The sequence below is a fragment of the Salvelinus fontinalis genome, chromosome 12 (genome assembly GCF_029448725.1).
Source record: "Salvelinus fontinalis isolate EN_2023a chromosome 12, ASM2944872v1, whole genome shotgun sequence".
Lineage (NCBI taxonomy): Eukaryota > Metazoa > Chordata > Actinopteri > Salmoniformes > Salmonidae > Salvelinus > Salvelinus fontinalis.
Genome location: NC_074676.1, coordinates 12,459,958 through 12,475,979, shown reverse-complemented (window position 1 = coordinate 12,475,979; position 16,022 = coordinate 12,459,958). Strand labels below are relative to the sequence as shown.

The following is a 16,022-nucleotide window of genomic DNA, read 5'->3' as shown; positions in this document are numbered from 1 at the left end:
GTTCGCCATACATTGCTATTTCCTTTAGATATGCCTACTGTCTTGGCCTACCTCCTATACTTCCAAAGTTTACATCAAATAAGGCTGTTATTATTACCATAGAAGGTGAATGATGGGCGTTTTTCAGGCAGAATTATAATGCTTGTTCACGTGCGCACAGCTTTACGGACAGATCTAATTTATTACGGGAAGTATTTATATGTTTATAAATCGAAATGGCGCATGCAGATATTTAGTGTTTATGTGTTTCTGAAAAAACTGCACAAGCACAAAAATATTACAATTTCTGAACTTAACAATAACGCCCTTATTTGCTGTATAGCCTATAAAGTGTATTTTTACCTTAATGTAGGCTACTACTTTCACCCCTTTTAGTCTTGAAATCTTTGTTTGTTAACTACACTACCTTACTCACTCTGTTTAGCACATGGCCTCACATGTGAATCCTTAAAGAGATGGTTGGGGAAAAGGCTTAAGAGGGTGTGAACGATGCTGTAGACAAAGGGGTGTGAACGATGTGTAGACAAAGAAGAGCTCTCCAGTAGGTGTACCAAAAACATTCAAAGGCCATTTTCTAAAAAGTGGGGTTATAAGTTTATCAACGTTCAAAGCAGAATTACTTTCCCATTGTTCCTCAACTGCAGTGTATGATATACAATTTTGTAGCTCTGAGTCGCTACTTTTATCCAATGTTATATACACCATGAAAACTGTCTCTACTTAAGCATTTGCCCATTGAAGTCGGTTACGACGCCAAATTGCAATCAGGTCAAGACCCTGGTGAGGATGACGAGCACGCAGGTAAGCTTCACTGAGACTGTTTCTGACAGTTTCTGCAGAAATTCTTTGGTTGTGCAAAACCAGAGTTTCAACTGCTGTCTGGGTGGCTGGTGTCAGACAATCCCGCAGGTGAAGAAGACAGATGTGGAGGTCCTAGGCTGGCATGGTTACACGTGGTCTGCAGTTGTGAGGCAGGTTGGACGTACTGCCAAGTTCTCTACATCAACGTTGGAGGCAGATAATGGAGAAATTAACATTCAATTCTCTGGCAACAGCTCTGGTGGACATGCCTGCAGTCAGCATGCCAATTGCACACTCCCTCAAAACCTGACATCTGAGTTGTGTGACAAAACACACATTTTAGAGTGGCCTTTAATTGTCCCCAGCACAAGGTGAAATTTGATCAAGTTCGCCATACATTGCTATTTCCTTTAGATAGGCCTACTGTCTTGGCCTACCTCCAATACTTCCAAAGTTTAATGATCTGTGTAATGATCATGCTAGTTAATCAGCTTCTTGATATGCCACATCTGTCAGGTGGATGGATTATCTTGGCAAAGGATAAATGCTCACTAACAGATGTCAACAAAATTGTCAACAAAATGTCAACAAAATTGTACACACATTTTGAGCGAAATAAGCTTTTTGTGCGTTTGGAAAATGTCTGTGATGTTTTATTTCAGCTCATGAAACATGGGACCAGCACTTCTCATGTTGTGTTTATATTTTTGTTCAGTGTATAAAGACTTGAAGTGCTAACCACATAGGCACCCAAATTGAGTTACAACATTGTAGCGATGTTCTGATAATTTAACACACTATATACAAAGCATGGAGCTAAATTATAAATGAGTCATTATAAATGCAAATTTCTTTTGAATTGAAATGCTTTTCACCTCTATTTGTGAATAAATTACTAACTGGTTGCCCCTCTCCCGGGACTAAGCGTCCAAGTCATTAAAAAGTTGGATCGTTTGGTGTGCGTATGTGTGAATGGGGAGGGATACAGTCTGGAGAAAGAACACTTTGGATAATTAAGACTAATGCGCTCTCAGCGACGCCTCTCTTTCCTGCTCAGGGAGGACGATAGCACAACATGTTCTTAGAGGATGACTTTCAACATCACCTTCCGTGGAGGAAGTCCCACAGCATTTTAGATGAGAAACTGATTTACTTTAACTGTAAGTGTAGCCTAATATCTGTAAGCTAAAGATTGATAAAAATAGCAATTAAAAAAACCTTGGTATGAGATACGTACTGTTTGGCTTATTAGTAAAAAAATCCACTCAAACTAATCTCTCTTGAAGGCCTTGGTTCTAGGTGCCGAGGTTACAATCAAACTGACATTACGTTTTTACAACTATTATTCTAGTTGGTCTCAAACTCTGTCAAATGGAACAGTAATATTATCCTAGCCCATATTGTTTGGTGGTTACAACATACAGTACATGCTTTTAATATTCAAACAGTTGTAATCAATTGTGCTATCATATCAATGTCAAGACTAGGCCAAATCCTCTAACCCCCCCATGTTTCTTGGAAATGTACAAAGACAGGAGTGTAACATTTTGCTTTACAGCTAAACCACTATTGGCTTTTCTTAGATATTCTAAAGAGAAAAGAAGAGCAACTTGAAAGTGTCATTAAACATATGGCTATGGTTATGAGGAAAATAATGGTAAAAACGTCTAAAAGTGTAGTGGATTTGCAAAGCATCTTATGGTCATCATTTGGAGCTTCATGCAGCCAACACAAACCAATTTCAAATGTTCCACAATGGCTGTTTTATCTTCTTGGTATAGTGGTTGTAAGAAAAATCTATTGCAAGCAAAATGTCAAACAGAACCATCCTCGCGATGTTAAACTGCTGGGATGACAAATCCACTGAAACCCCCCCCCCCCCCCACAGAATAATGTATTTTTCCAACAAAGAAAACAAACATGCATTGTCATACTGAATGACATTGATTTTGCCTGATTTGTAACCTTGTATTTAGATTGTCAGCTTCCAAGATACTGGCCAATGATATACAGTTGGTGACATAGCCTGTGTGTTCTGGAAATGTATAGATGTTAATGACCACACTGGGAGGATGGAGTGAGTGGAATATGTGTTCAATCTGTTTAACTTGGAACTTGGAATCCAATAATATTTCCGTATTTGACAATATGCATCTCACCTCTTACAAACAATTAGTCTGAAACTGTTTAGAAAGAGAAATGGCCTCGCTACTGGGAATTAGATTTCCAAGGCATTGTAATGTTTTATAAAGAATATGTTTCCCTGAATGATGTATACTGCTAACTGCCTGCCAACTCATGCCCCTGCTCTGGTTAACTCTATAAACCAATCCAGCTGGGGTCTGTTTTAGACTGCTGTGGATTTTCAGAGGTGTTTGTAAAAATGTCCTCTGATGCTGTGACCTGGAGGACAAGCTACAAATGCTACCCTACTCAGGCCCAATGGGTGCAATGTAAATCCACACAGCTCTAAATGGTCCCTAGTTGTACTGCGTAAACTATATTCAAGCATTTATTTTTCCATAAAGCATCTTCTTCACAACACAGATCTGTAACATGGGCAACCACATCGGTCCCAGATCTCTGTCATGTGGTTATGCTATTGTTTCTGCTAGAGTGATGGGAGTTGTTTACACTCACAATGGAAAAGTCCTTGTTGGTTCTGTAAATGTGTCAAAGTTTAATGTCACGCTCATAAAACAGGATGAGGTCTGGTTTGGATTATGGTCTGATCTGACACTAGTATTGCAAAGCCGTTCCTTATAACAGGTTTTTAATGGCTGAATTTGTGGCACCTAAAGTAAATATACATACAAGTTATACATGTAGTGTACATGCCAACACGCTGACACACACTTAATCCACTTCACACGTGTTCACAGTCATACTGTACACACACACACGCGCGCGCGCGCACACACACGCGCACACACAGATCCCTCTGTGACTAATGAACTGATTTGCGTGTTTGCTTTGGCTGATTCGACCTTCCTCATTAATCAAACAGGGGGAAACATCTCCTGGGCCTTTGAATGCTCACATAAAGAGTCCAAACACAAATAAAAGTGAGACTGAAGTAAAGAAAACACAGTGAAAGTTTCCCCTCAGAAAGGCTGAGCCGGTGAACTTCAGCAGTGTGGCTGGTATTAATGCTCACGTAGATTTATGAGATAAATGATTGTCCAGAGTGTTCTCTGTAATGCATATCCACACTACTCATCCCCAACAGGCTCGGAGAGAGGGACGCCAGCCCTGGAGACCATACAGCTGGCCTCCCAGATCACCTTTCAATACCACACTCTCTCTGAGCTGCTAATGTTTGTGTAAATAACTTGAAAAGGAAATGTTCGGTTCACCACAGAATGTTAATCGATTTAACTAAACAATGTATTGAATCACGGCATAGCCAGCCAAGGGTATATGAGACTAACATTTTCCTTTTTAGAATAATTTGGATTACATTGCATTTCACTGTAAAAGCATTGATGTCTTGATGTGGTTAAGTGGCAGCAGAGAGATGAATACAGAATGCTTGGTAATGCCCGTAGATCATTTACCCACTGTTTGGTGGGTAAGCTACACATTGGAGCTGGTGTGATGCCCTTGATGTGTTTGATGCCTTTCCCATTGAGTCAGCAGGGCAGAATGCACCTTGGCCCACATTTTCCAGTAAACCTTAGACAGTCAACACAGTGTAACTGGAATACAAGGACAGTCAGAAACCTATATTTAAGCACATCCTATTGCTCATTTCCTTGTTTTTCACCTTAGCCAAGCAAGACTCATATGGCAATCTGATGGTTTTCGGCCACAAAAATGTTGTGTCCTTTTAATGTCGGCATATTCACTAACATCAATTGATTTCACATTTAAAAGTTCAATTGTAAAACGTTATTTGGTTAAGTAATTACAGTCTGCTGATAATAGACAGGGTAGGTTGACTTGTTAGTTCATAATGAAATAGATCTTATAACCTGCAAAAGCGAAATAACGACCACTAATTGACCCTCTTTAACCATGGATACTATGGATGCTTGTTTTGAAGGGGTCTATTGAAGTTCACTGCAAAGGGAGGGGCCTACCTTCTAACAATCATCTCCTAATGTCTGTGAAGCAGTGAGTCAGGGAGTCAGTGGTGAGACCCGACCACAGGGCAGTGAGTAGCTCAAGATTCCCAAACCACAGAAAAGTTGTTTTGATTGAACCACTATTGCATGTGACTTCAGAGTGATCCTCGATATGATACTACAAGTCTACTTCCCGAAACTCTTGAGCCATGGCGTGAGTTGACTGTTACCAAATCAGTTTGTCAGCATTTAATCAGCCAGTGTTGCCACAAGTATCCATTGCCTAAGTTTATAATATAATACTCCGTGAACGTGAAGATTTTTTTCATTCACTTTCTTGTTCGAAAGGCGTAGCACACTTACTCGACTTTATTAGGCTCTCACTCAAACCTGAGTGTTTTGCTTCCATGCCTTAGTGGGAATAACAACAGATGCCATGTGCTATTTCATAAATCCGGCTACAGTATAACCACTCTATACTTATGCAGGACACAGTATTAGATGTTATGTTGAGTGCTGTGTAACAAGTGGCTCTTGTAATGGTGAATTTCAGAATATATGAATGTCTGAACTTACGGTATGTTGCATATTTTGTCTAGACTTATTTTGCATAATGTAACACACAAAGCCCTCAACCTAAGCTGTTGGCGGGACTGTGTTGACCTGCTAGATGTCTTTGTTTCTCTGAATGGCAGAAAGAGATTACAACACTACAGCGATGGTGGAGATCAGAGGACATGACAAGAGAAACAAGCATATTTCATTTCTTCATCAATGCTGCGTCTCAAATAATACGCGCTTTGAGGTTTTGCATGAGATACTTCTCTCAACCCCTGGGTTCCACATAGGGAATTCCTCTCCTCGTATGGGGGCATTAGACTTGGAGCCAGCACTAACATCATTACTCAAACTGCATTAGAGCCTCAAAGAAATCCTAACATTTAGCACCGGACTAAGATTTCATTACTGATGCTTTATTTGATATAAATGACTCAGACGTCTACGATATAAACAACTCAGACGTCTACGAGGCCACAAATCGATGACAGTGCAAGCATCCACATCAATCTCCTCTTAACCTCCCCTCTCATCTCGGCTCCTCACCAACTCAACCTGCCCAACACACCATCCATCCCTACTAACGGCCTCCTCATAAAGTCTATCCCTCTCTTGGACTGTGTTTGCCTGACACATACCATTTACTCCAGCCTAAAGCGTTATTCGATGATTACATTTCTCAAAAAACGGTTATAGGCTACATGTGCACCCCTAAGTCTGAACAGTAAGCAAAATTAAGAGGTGAAAATAGAACAAATTATTAGGGTGATGCACATGGGCTTCTAACAGATTACTACACAACATACACTTAGTATTACTTTCTTAGCTCCAGTATACATATCTCCCTGGCATATTGCATAATTTATGCAGCAGCATATAATACATTTTTGGACTCACCTTGTTGCGCTGTGCTCACTTGAACAGGAAGGTGGCGCTGCGGTCCTTCGTGGGCACCGATACGTTAAATCTATAATTTTTCTTTATTATTTATCTTCATATGACAAGGATTAAAAAGGATTTGCCAGTAGATTGTCAACTTGATTCATGACGATGACTGCTAGCTAAGATTTTGAAAGTCAGTCCAATCAAAGCTACTCTAGATATAATGTTATTTGACGTCATGTTATCTGTGGCCAATAACTTTGAGCCTTCTTTGATGGGCACTTCTAATGTAACTCTATGGCAGCACCCAATGGGCTGGAATTTTCTAGCTCTACCCTTAAACTTAGCGGTGACGTAGTGTCCCAATGAGTGACAGAACACTGAGCCAATCACAGCGCAACGCTTCATATTTTTTGCTGGCTTGCCCCACCACCACAGAAAGCACTGAGCTAGGTTGAAACACCTGCAGTTTGGAGCTGCCTTGCTTTATTAACTCAATGATATAAATATATATATATTTTTACATTGTTTGCAAACTGATATGTGACACGTATTAATGCCAAAATAACATGCAAAGCTGGAAAGCCCCCTACCCCAAAAAATGTGGGGCCGCCACTGAGAGAGAGAGTGAGAGAGAGATCTCAAAAGTCATGTGAAGTAAATTACAGAAAGGCAGAACCATTTAAATGTAATTTCAGTGACAACCTTTAAGAATATTGATTACTGACAATATTGCATCTATGCAAATCACTGTTTGTCAAATAACTGGCATTGCGTTTGCAGTGTGAATGTGTATGTGTGTGCAGTGTGCATGTGAATGTGTGCGCTTATGTGCGTGTGTGCATAACGGCTGATCTGGCCATATCACCCAGGTTCTATGTGATAATGCTCTGTTTGGCCATTAAAATAGGGATTTCCTCCTTGGCCAGCGCACCAGGAAACAGGCCCAAGTCCCAGATCCCAGCAGGAGATGTAGTCATATTCAAAGTAATGGCCTTGGACTGAGACATCACAGCCTATAATAGTGCTTCAAGGACAGTCTCACAGGCTTTAGTTGTTAATACGCTTAACTAGGAAAAGGATGAGTTCAGGACTAAGTCTAAGTGATAGATTTGAACGGGCCATACATTTAAATATGACATTGAAGAGGTAAAGGAAAACAAATGACACTGTTTTTATTTTTTTCTTGCCTGTCACCCTGGGTATGGTGTAATGTCCCTCTCTGCGTCTCTTTCTGTCTCTATCTCTTTCTCTTCCTATCTATCTCTCTTATTTGTCCCTTAATCTCACTCTCAGGAAGCAAGACAACAGAATGCAGGCCCAGGTGGATGAGAGGAAGGCGTGAAAGTTGGGACAGAGCAGAGGAGGATCCAAGAAGAGAGGAGTAGGAGACCTTGGACCTTACTGAATAAAGGACAGAAGGTCTGGCTGGCTGGAGGTCTGGACACATATCCATCAAGTTTCTCAGAATAGGAGGGCTGATATAGGATTACAATAAATGCACAGGTGTGTGTGTGTGGGGGGGGGGGGTTCTGATCCTAGATCAGTACTCCTACTCAGAGGCGCTTTATGAATACAGGCCCTGGTGTCCTGTGTGCTGAGAGGGGGTGAGAGAGGCTGGAACCTTGTGGAACCTCTGGCACTGCAGCAGAAACAGAGGAGGAGGAGGAGAACTGTGTAACAATCAGACCAGGATGTTGAGCAAACTTTATTAGGGGTTGTCTGTGTATCTTTGGATTGAAATGTTTTGGAGAGCTTCACGGTGGAAAGGGGAGACAATTCAGCGTAGCTCTCAGAATTCCCCCAAAATTCCCCCTTTGAAGTCTCCTGTTTTAAATTAAATACAAAGGAAAGGAAAGTATTTACAGTACACATGTGGAAGGGAACCATATAAATGAAGACTAAATCAATATAATATTGTTCACAAATCACAAATATTTGGTATCTCGTAACGGTTTAACCTCTGAGAACCTTTGTGTAAAATATGTTCCCTTCGACGGAAATGCTTGTACAGAGGCTGAGGAGCTCTGTGTGAGATGAAGTCATCTCATAACCTAGAATGACAGAAACAACATATAACATTATCATCCATCCACACCAAATATTTAATATTTCCCTCAGTAGATATGGAGGAAAGTCATTATTGGAGTAATCTGAATTGAGTATTGTACATATTTGACTAATCTGGCCACAATGGAATATTGTTTTGGACACATGTATTCTCCTAGGTTTAATACAGAAATGTTGTTGTTCAGTCTGCAGGGGATTTAGTATTGTAGCGAGTAAAACCATTATGGTAAAAACAAGTCATTTGTCAGAGTCATTTTGCTCAGTAAGCGCAGGATCCAGCATATTTCCACAGTGCTATTTTCGGTGCAGATTTGATACAGCAAATATGGCTTGTCCTAGAAAGTCACGTTTCTACCGGAGACTGTGGGGATTTTCTTTATTGCTTCGTGCGGCTAATTACAGTGATCATTCTGCTGTCTATGAAGAACAGATGGACAATGGGTTTGATGGTCATGCTTGGTGAAGTGTGAGTACATAAGGGGACATTTGTTCAGTCCAAAAATTCAGTGATGGGAGTTGGTAGGGTTGAAAAAGGGGTAGGAGGGTTTCACCAACTGAATTTATCCGAAGCATAGAGTACTGTAATGACGACAGATGGCATCTGAAGAGATGATGATCTCTCTGGAGCCAGATTGGGAAGTGACTAGTGTGTACTGTAGCTATGATAAGATGTGCTGACATGCAGTTTTCAGCCCACCATGAAGCATCACTACAGGATAATTATGAGTTAAATTGGTTTACTTTAAGTTACAGTATGCTGTTCTTAATTGGTTTAGGTATATTATTCCCAAAACAGTCAACTAAATGCGATTTTTCATAGAGAATCATATTTTCTCATCTTGAAAATATACTCACTGTACTGTCCTTCTATTTGTGTGCTATTGCTTTATGCATTCATGTGAAGCAACAGATGATCCGTGGCAATTGTAGTTGAGGGAATTAACTTGAAAGGTTATATTATGTTGTCTACTGTCGTCTAGTGGACATTTGAAGGTAGCATTGATGGTCTCATTACATTTTCAAACAAACCCTAAAGGAGAACAGTTAACTTAGTTAATTCTTGACTGGCAGTATTAGAATTGACTGGGAGGCATCTGGCATTAGTTTGAGAAGACTGCCATCTTCTGGCACATTGCAGTAGGACACTGAAGCTGATTCCGTTCTTAACCTTAACCTGGTCGCTCGCTCCCAAAGATTTCTATAACTGTGTCGCTACTTAATGGTAACAGTATGTCAGGGGAGACTGCTTCAGTAGAGGATAAAAGCAGAGAGGCTCAAACAGCGTGCCTGACAGTAGGCGTGCCCGAGCTGGGTGAAAATGTGGACAAGAAACAGTGACCCTGGCCTTACAACTGTGCTTCCATGAAAAGTTCCTTAGATAACACATTGAAATTGATTCATCATAATGATTTAAGGGTTTGTCCTAGATGTGATAGTGAGAACCATATGTTTCCCCCTTATGGTTTAGTTGCCTACAGTTCTATAGTTCTGTCAGTACTTAGGCATGTCCTGATAAACGTTCCTCACACATTTTAGTTTTTCAATAGATAACTTAAGTACTACATTGTTAAGTATCTAGTGCATCTTGCCATCTTTATGTAATACATGTATCACTAGCCACTTTGAACTATGCCACTTTATGTTTATATACCCTACATTACTCATCTCATATGTATATACTGTACTCTATACCATCTACTGCATCTTGCCTATGCCGGTCTGTACCATCACTCGTTCATATATCTTTATGTACATATTCTTTATCCCTTTACACTTGTGTGTATAAGGTAGTAGTTGTGGAATTGTTAGGTTAGATTACTCGTTGGTTATTACTGCATTGTCGGAACTAGAAGCACAAGCATTTCGCTACACTCGCATTAACATCTGCTAACCATGTGTATGCGACAAATAAAATTTGATTTGATTTGATACTTTCTACATTAAGGACACAGCTAGGTCTATTTGGACATGGCTGACTTTTATTCAAACAGCAAAAAGACAACCACCTTCTCCCCCTTGACATGAATAACATTTCACGAGATTCACTCCTATAGAAAGAATTTCACATCCTCACATAGACTGAGGTATTACTAATAGGGCTAAGAGGTGAAACCACATTCAATTTGGCAACTCTTTGAATTGGAGTGTGACACAAAGCAACCCATGTCTTTGTATTTCCCCTGTGAGAATAACACACTATGTTTATAAACCATGTATAGAGTATGACATACACTGTATGTTATTAGCCTTTTCTAGACAAATCTTAATATGCAATAAACATGGTTCAAGCCACATGGTCTGCAGCACATCACATGATGAAACCTTTGGCAAGACTTAGAGAGAAAATAGTTAACATTCTTTCTCTCTGTCCCTCATTCAGCCCTTTACCCATCAGCTGTTAGAGTGAAGAGAGAGATGGCATCAATGGTGAACCTCACCTTTCAGAACGCTATAGAGGATGTAAATTTACTCTTTGAGGTGAGACATTTTTCCTTAGATATCTGTCTCCGGACCTCTGATCTTTCCAATCACATGGGCCACCTGCACCTGGAGGACTTTGAGTGCACTGTGTTGACCACTGGCAGAGTTCTTTCTCAGCTTGTACAGAGCCATCAAGCAGGACCTGACAGTGACAGCTGAGGAAAAAACTCACAGATAAATGATAGCTCTATGTTGTGGGATTGATACTATATTGATACTTATTGTTGTCTTCATTTCCAGGGCTCCATTGGTCTCCATTTCTCAAAACTTTTCTATTAATCATTATAGGTAGTGTCAAGAATGATTTCATTGGCTACCCTTGTACTATCGTATCACAGAATCAAAATTACAGTTTGAGATACATTTTAATCATATTTCAGTTTTTCGATTTTTGTTATTATTTAAAACTCTTGGAAAGGTTTATTACTAGTGCTACTCTGAACACACTTGAAATGTAGTTCTGAAAAAATCTGTATATATTTTTTTATCTTTAAAAAGTGATTTTTGTCAAATTATTATATGGTTCCTATAGTGTGTTATCAGTAAAATACAAGTTCCATTAAAAATATATATATATATATTTACTGTATATATTTTATTTACCTTTATTTAACTAGGCAAGTCAGTTAAGAACAAATTCTTATTTTCAATGACGGCCTAGGAACAGTGGGTTAACTGCCTGTTCAGGGGCAGAACGACAGATTTGTACCTTGTCAGCTCGGGGATTTTAACTTGCAACCTTTCGGTTACTAGTCCAACGCTCTAACCACTAGGCTACCCTTTACTGTAAAAAAAGATGCATCACAACAAAAATTTATTTACACACACAAATGCCAAAATGATCCTGCCAAAAGTTCATTTAGAAAATGCATACACACATCAAATCTTTACAAGATATGAGTATAAAATATTAGACAAAATATAACAGAACGGGAGGACCATGTCACGAGAGCTCCCTCTCGTATTGTTGTTGTTTTAGCCCGTGTCTGGTCCTGCACAGTGTTCATAGGGCCACTGATCTGATAAGCTCTGGCTTCACAGGCTGCTGCTTGGTCGCCAAAGAGTCCACCTTGGCCTCGTCCTGTGAGCTTGGTGGATTTGGAGGGAGGAACGGCACATATCGAACCCAGGAGAAGGAGGAGAGACAAGAGCTAATTCCAAATGGAAGGTTGTACACCTCACTGCTCTCCAAAGTGTTGCTGGAGTCATCAAGGGGGATCTTGTTCCAGTCTATGATGCCTCGCTCCCGCAGGGTGCCTGCATGGCCCAAAGCAGGAGAGTAGAATGCTTCAACTCATCCATAACAGAGACTGAATATAGGCTATGATATTGTAGACATGAAAGAGGAGGACTAGTGCATTTTACTCTATGTGAAACAGTTGGATAGATACAGTGTTCCCCATCCTCCCATACTGGAGACGTAATTTTGTCAAATCCGGGATACTCAAATGAGTGTGAAATGTTACGTGTGTATGGTACTGTATGTATTAATTATCTAGGTGGCTAACATTAGGGTTAGTGGTTAAGGTTAAGGTTAGGATAAAGTTTAGGTTAGAGGTTGGGTTAGCTAACATTCTAAGTAGTTCAGGGATGCAAACTAGTCACCTTGCGGCGTCAATCGTAATTTTGAATCCTAAATAGGTGACCTACGTGATTCGTGTAGATCTGATGAGAAAAGTAACCAGAAAAGTAACCAAAAAACTGGCATTTGGAAAGTTTGAAGGGAGGGAGAAACTGTGGTGGAACCAGTATTGTTAGCATTGTTAAGTAGCTTGCTTGCTGGATCGAATTATCCGTTAGCTAGCCAGAGAAATGTTGAGCAACATTAGCCAAGTTAACTGATCAAATAATTGAGTTTATGGTGTGAAAATTAGCTGACTAATAAAGTCAGACAACGTTACAACATCAGATGCACTAACATTAGTAACCTAAGCATTTCACTATAGTATTAACTGGTAACGTTATATGACTCCTTGCCGTTCCTTAAGTTATAACGCGTTAGTTGCTTACTGGACCCTGGCAATCTGTGTGAAATGGTAACTAGTTAACTAGCTAACTAACTAACTACTATATGTGAACTAATGTTTTCCCTCCACAGTATGTGGTTAATTTTCAGAATGAGAGAATTAGGTGAAAATGAGGCGTTGCTTGTTAAACCATTAAGTGTAGCTGTAGCTGGGCCTGGCTTAAACTAGATGCCACTATAGAGCTGAAAGGAACACCACACACACTCCTTTCGTAATACAGTGGATACAGAGGGGTATGCCAGGTGTACTCTCCGCCTGAAAGAGAGAAATTATGCCAACAAAGGGTATCATGCTCTGCTGGCACATTGTAGAACAGATGTCCACAGACAGAAAATGTACAACATAATAATGTGCAGTGTAGCCCAAAGTTATTGCTTTTGTTGTGTTGAACTTGACAGTAACACTTGTGTGTGAGTGAGGGGGGGATTATTAAATGTTTTACTCAGTGAACGTTATTTTTGCACACATGTAGCCTTGTGCACTTGATCTATGTCCACTCTGATTCAGAGGGGTTGGGTTAAGTGCAGAAGACACATTTCAGTTGAATGCATTCAGTTGTACAACTGACTAGGTATCCCCCTTTCCTTTCCCTACTATAGTGGCCACTATAATAGAGAAAAAATAGAATGCCTGTTTGTTTCATTTTATTTTTACAGCTCCTGAGTGGCGCAGCGGTCTAAGGCACTGTATCTCAGTGCTAGAGGTGTCACTACAGACACCCTGATTCAAATCCAGGCTGTATCACAACCGGCCGTGGTTGAGGGGCCCATAGGGTGGCGCACAATTGGTCCCGCATCGTCCGGGCTTGGCCGGTGTAGGCCGTCATTGTAAATAAGAATTTGTTCTTAACTGACTTGCCAAGTTAAATTAAAAAAATCCCAAGTGCAATATTTAGATGTGTGTGGTCATTAGCATTCTATTATAAAGGCTGTCATGGCTAACTGCAATATTAGTATATTGTTTTTTCTCAAGACTTGAGTGTCATTTGCAGTAAAGTCTAGGCAACAAATAACATTGGGTTGCTTTCTTTAAACGTTTTTGCTGTGAGTTAGGTTCACATTAAGCACTTTATTTTACACTGATCATGTAGATCATATTCTTTGTTGTTTCATTTGTTAAAACCTCCATAAAATGCTAAAGTTGTCCGTGATGAGATTCGAGTAGTTGCAAGGTAGCTAAAAAGTAGTAAGTAGTTGCGAAGTTGCTAATTAGCTAAAATTGTCCATGATGAGATTTGAACATGCAACCTTCGGGTTGCTATACATTTATTTTTGCGTTAAGTAACCATTCGTCTTGTGTTATCATACCAAACGTAGCATATCATACTAACTTGAGTGTCCCAGATTTTTCATCTAGTCTATGAAACCAGGCTGGTCTTCCTGGGTGGAAGCTTACCTGGAATGGTGTTGTCAAGGAAGAACCCAAAGAAGCCTCCAATAAACATGCTGGTTGTTAGAAGCACCTGCAGCAGTTGGTCCAGCTCGACCACACCTGACAAAGAGAATACAGTTCATCACACTGGGCCAAGTCACATACTAGAGGAATCTCAGATCTCAGCAACATGACCTCCACTTGCCCTCTATTTTGTTCTTCTGCTGAGCTTTTTCCACCCAGCTTTTTTGTAAGGAATTGTGAATTTTTTTTGTCATAGTGTTTCATGCGTTATCTGCTCTGATACCTGTTGCTATGGCATCCGGGTTCTTGAATATCCAGTTTGGAATGACAAGCCCGGAAAACATGGAAAATCCAAAGATAAACACGTTCCGGGAGGAGTTCATGTCTGCATACTGTCAAATGTTAAGCAGAAAAGAGTTGACAGAGAAATGCCACAAAGTCATTAGGGTTGTTTTAATTCTAATAACTTTCAAAACATTGTACCAAAAACGTATTCACAGATTTCTTGCTTATTTTGAAATTAGCTACCTGAACTTTGCAACAATTTTGCAACCCTACAAGCAGAGTTGGGTAGGTTACTTCTAAATTGAATTTGTTAGTTACTAGTTACTTGTCCAAAATTGTAATTTCTAGCATAACTTTTGAATGACCCAACCTGAGTAATGCAATCTGATTACCTTGAGTTACTTTTGGATTACCTTTACCTTAAGCGGCATTAGAAGACAAATACAATCCATCAAACTCATTTGATGTGTCAGAATAGTGGTCTCTGACTTGTGATCAGACTCGCTCAGGTGGAACAAATTTAAACTTCCGCCTTTCATCAATGGTGAATTGAATGTCATTGAGAAAACAATGCATTTTTTTACAAACATCCTTTCTGAATTTAAAAGTAATCTGATTATTATATTTGTGCTGGTAATTTAACTGAAAAGTAAGACATGACAGGTAAGACATGGCTGAAAAAGCCTTCATATGTAAAATGTCTCTATAGTGGCCATTGTACTATTCAACGTGTAAATAAACCTAGACAACTGCGTTTACCTGCAGATTTGAAACTCCAGCTGCAGAAATGACCCCAAACATGACCAAGAACATTCCTCCAATCACAGGTGTGGGTATGGTGGTGAAAATGGCTCCAATTTTACAGAAAAGTCCCATGATGATCATCAATACCCCACCAGCAACGATCACCATGCGACTGCCCACCTGAGAGAGAAAGAAATAACCATGTCTGTTGAGACTGTATAACAGCCAATAGCTTGTATAACTTCCATATTCCAAAAAGCATTGATTTATCTATAATATGCTCAAAATTGTATTGCAGTCTAAATCTAAAAACAGATCGTAATAATGAAAAATAGCCTCTAGCCCATCTCACCTTGGTGATGCCCAGTGCACCCACATTCTCACTATAGGAGGTGGTTCCGTTGCCCGTGCCCCAGGCCCCAGCCAGCAGACAGCCAATCCCCTCAATGCCAATGCCTCTGTTGATGGCATGCTTAGGGGGTGGAGGGGCCCCTGATAGCCTGGCACAGGCATGGTAGTCCCCCACCGACTCTATCATGGAGGATAACACCCCAGCCAAGATCCCGACCACTCCCGCCAGGCTCACAGTTGGCAAACCCCACTGACCTGAGATTGGAATCAGAATAAGGGGTTCCAGTTAACATACCCAAATGTATTGTGTTTCTATTCATATACAGTGTCTTCGAAAGTATTCGACCCCTTTACTTTTTCC

The 16,022-nt window shown here is 40.2% G+C and overlaps 1 protein-coding gene across 3 annotated transcripts in view; it reads right to left on the bottom strand.

Annotated features, from left to right (window-relative positions):
- Positions 1-10,339: 10,339 nt before the first annotated feature.
- The window catches only part of LOC129866822 (solute carrier family 23 member 1-like), a 32,419-nt gene continuing 26,736 nt past the window's right edge, over positions 10,340-16,022 (bottom strand). For 2 of the 3 annotated variants that reach the window (XM_055939751.1, XM_055939752.1), the window contains exons 9-13: positions 15,663-15,916; positions 15,326-15,490; positions 14,565-14,673; positions 14,282-14,377; positions 11,657-12,116 (exon numbers count right to left, since the gene is read on the bottom strand). In XM_055939751.1, coding sequence (XP_055795726.1) covers positions 11,863-12,116; positions 14,282-14,377; positions 14,565-14,673; positions 15,326-15,490; positions 15,663-15,916 — 878 coding nt within the window. In that variant the 3' untranslated portion in view covers positions 11,657-11,862. Of the gene's footprint in view, positions 11,015-11,656; positions 12,117-14,281; positions 14,378-14,564; positions 14,674-15,325; positions 15,491-15,662; positions 15,917-16,022 lie in introns of those variants that run through there. The other variant, XM_055939753.1, reaches the window with a different exon arrangement.